The 3,275-nt window shown below is 40.9% G+C and overlaps 1 protein-coding gene across 1 annotated transcript in view; it reads right to left on the bottom strand.

The window, feature by feature from the left end:
- Positions 1–6: 6 nt before the first annotated feature.
- atrnl1a (attractin-like 1a) overlaps positions 7–3,275 on the bottom strand; it is a 216,481-nt gene continuing 213,212 nt past the window's right edge. The window contains exon 30 of the mRNA XM_023394687.2: positions 7–151. Coding sequence (XP_023250455.1) covers positions 30–151 — 122 coding nt within the window. The 3' untranslated portion in view covers positions 7–29. The remainder of the gene's footprint in view (positions 152–3,275) is intronic.

Here is a 3,275-nt window from a genome sequence, read left to right as displayed (position 1 = left end):
GGGGCCACGTGGATATGTGGGCATCCAGTTCATACGCAGGTCCCTTGATGGTGCACGGTGTGTTTGCGGTGCTTCAGACCGAGGCCTCGTTCCTTGAGGTCCATCGCTCGCTGTTGTGATGTGTCCACCAGAGCGCTGGCTATAGCAACACCTAGAAGTCCAGAGAGAACAGAGAGTCAGGAGAGAAACATGGAACATGATGTTTTAGAAGTAGCTGTGACTTACTAATGAATGACCATCTATTGGCTGTGAGATTCTTATGGATCTTTGTACATTCCTCTTCCTCCACTACGGAGGTGAAATGTGGAGCACCACAAGGTTCTATTGTGGGACTCCTTTTGTTTTTTCTACGTACACACACTGATTATAGAAAGTCATTTTTCAATATTTAATATGAAGGATCAGCTTAATTAGTTAAGGACGAAAGACATGCATAAAATATATAATACTTGTATATAGTATGTATATAAAAAATTAAAGATTTGTAAATTCAAGACACACTGGACCAAAAGATTGAAAATTATGTTAAATTAAACAGTCTATTAAAATCAAAATAAAAAATCACAAAAAACTTTCCTGCAACTTCCCACATTTCCAGTACTTTATGTATTTACAATTTAAATCTAGAGAGTGGGACTTTACCATATAAATGAAACCCTGTTGGCCCCTGTGAAACAATTTTGTTTCTCATTTCCCTTCAGTTGTTGAATAAAAAAAAATAAATAAAAAAAAAGAAGTAAGTTTGTAAAATGACTATAACCAATGTATAATTGGATTCTAATGTATTCATGTATTATGTGTAAAGCACTCTGTTAAATGTATTTTTTTTTGAAGTGCTAGACAATTAAAATTCTCATTGAGCTCTAACTGAGAGACGAGTGAAAAGTCTCAGCCGGTGTGCGACAGGTGGAGACACATCGTCCGACTGGCAGGCACAACATCCAGAAAACGATTTTCCTCTCCCCAGCCGGTGTTGTCTGGCTTCAGCAGGAGACAAGAGGGCGAACGCTCAAGTCACCGAAGCGTATCTCCCACCTTCCTGTCTCTTCTTCTTTCCCTTTTCACCGGCTCCCTCTCACAGTCCAGCAGGATGTCATACGTCTCTCAAAACAACTTCAGTATCTGATGTTGGACTCACTCGCCACAGCAGGGCTTAGACGTAGCGGGCCGGACAGACCAAGGCATCAGATGCCTCGCAGCATTGTGGTACCTTGGCAGTAGCTGCTGTTGTTAATGTGGATTTAGAGTCATGGCAGCTCTTGCGAGTGCAGCAAGTCCTGTCTTTCCCTCCCGACAATCGTGGGCCTGACAATGCATGGTCATTACAGCGAGAGCTCAATCTGCCAGTATGCAGGAGCCAAATAAACAAAACAGGCAAACAGCGGAGGGAATCTGCTGCGCTCTTGATATGATTTGGATGCAGGACGTTTTCAGCATTTCACACTCAAGTGATTCTTGGGATTTTTTTTTTTTGTGGGTGGAAAGGGGAAAGCCGATTACACAGTTGCTCAGTGTGCGCCTGTGTGTGTACGTGACTCTGCAGGTTTGTGTGTGCGACTATGAGTAACATCGTAGGTGTGTGTGCATGCACCTGTGCACATACATATTTTGCAAAGTTCTGACACAGCGAGCCATACAGACAGATACGGCAGCCAACAGCAGCAACATGTGCTCCGTTCATTCAAAACGATGGAGGGAAGGTGATTGGCTAGAATCACCTGGTCTGTTGGAATGTGGCTCATTATGGCCGTTTGTTTCTCGTTGGCCCTGGTTTTATAGGTGTGTGTGTTTTGGCTTCTTGTTGCTCTTTATGGGAATCTGTGGCTTGGTTGTTGGTTTTGCTCGTTTGCAAATCTTCTGTATATTTCAAGAGTAAACAGCTGCCGCGTCGCCTCGACAAGGTCGTGTCCCCGGCTTGTTTTTTTGAGGAGATTGTTTTGTTTTACATTTTACAATTAAAAACAAACAGTTGGTGGATGTTTTGAAGATTGATTCCAGTATTCTTTAGACTCAGTACATTTAAACTTTGCTATCGTTAGGCCAATAAAAAGTGTTTATATGGCTCTGAAACTTCATTTATTTTTTGTTTTTGTGTTGGACCAAACTCTTGAAGGTGTTTGGGGGCGGGTGACTTGAACTTCTGACCTCAGTATTTATAAAACCAAGGCTGTAACTCTGCCTCTGTCACTTCTTACTTCCTTAAACTTACAAGTGGTAAGAGCTGAAATCTCACATCTGCTGCTTCCAGCTTCTAAAATGTGCATGTGGCAAATTTTTTTCACTATTAACTGAGATTTTATTCACAAAACCGTTAATTGTACGTTTTTTTCATGCAGCACTTTGACTGATTGGTAATGTAATCAACTGCTCATTTATTTTTGATTTTGTATCATAAGACGATATGAACATACTTGGCGCATCACACTGTTTTATTTTTTGTCTTTAAATACACGGTACATAATCTGTACTTTTAGATATTTGTGATTTGACATATTTTCATAGTGGTCGGGGACAAAATGCTGGTGGTTCAACTGTGTGATTCAAAGGCTTAAAAGTCTGATTTGCTGCATTAAAACACCAAATATATAATAGAAAAATATAAAATTAGGGAGACTTGTGATTAAATCCCCCTCAGTCACAGAGAGATGATTGACAGATCACAAAAAGGAAAGAAAATAGAGAAAGATGAGGGACAGATCCGGGAAGGAAACGACATTTCAGACATATTCTAAGTTAATCTGCTCTGATGGGACAGACAGCTGTCTGAAACCACACTCCTTTTTTTTGGGACGACTCGAGGCCAAGACGAAGGCTACGGCAATGTCACTAGATATTTCACATCACTAAATCATCTCCACAAGACCTCAAACTACTTGTCTGAATGCGGTAGGCGGCCGTTATACTTTACAAGCACGCACACCTGTGTACGAGATATCAAGCACCAGCTCTCAAACTCCGAACGGTTCTAATGAAAAAAGAATCCACAAAGACCGGAAAAGTTTACAGGAGGATAATAATTAATTTTCTAATGTAACATCTGAATATTCTTCCATCAAAATAGCTTTCACCTTTGACAAATTGCCGTCATAATTGTGTTGATTTTTCCGGGTGAACACACACATCTCCATTTGTAAAATTAAATTGGTCAAAAGTAATCAAATTATGCTGCAGGTGAGTGCAAGTGCTCATTTGCTGCCGTGGCAACCGGGCGCGTTAATGTGATTGTTTTGTCAGGTGAGTTGACGCATCATTACCCCCCCCCCCCAAACACACAC

Source organism: Seriola lalandi, unplaced genomic scaffold, assembly GCF_002814215.2.
Source record: "Seriola lalandi dorsalis isolate HSWRI2012SDOR001 ecotype SW California unplaced genomic scaffold, Sedor1 jcf7180002054952, whole genome shotgun sequence".
In the NCBI taxonomy this organism is placed as follows: domain Eukaryota; kingdom Metazoa; phylum Chordata; class Actinopteri; order Carangiformes; family Carangidae; genus Seriola; species Seriola lalandi.
The sequence above is the reverse complement of the archived record's forward strand: the minus strand, read 5'-3'. Positions and strand labels throughout refer to the sequence as shown.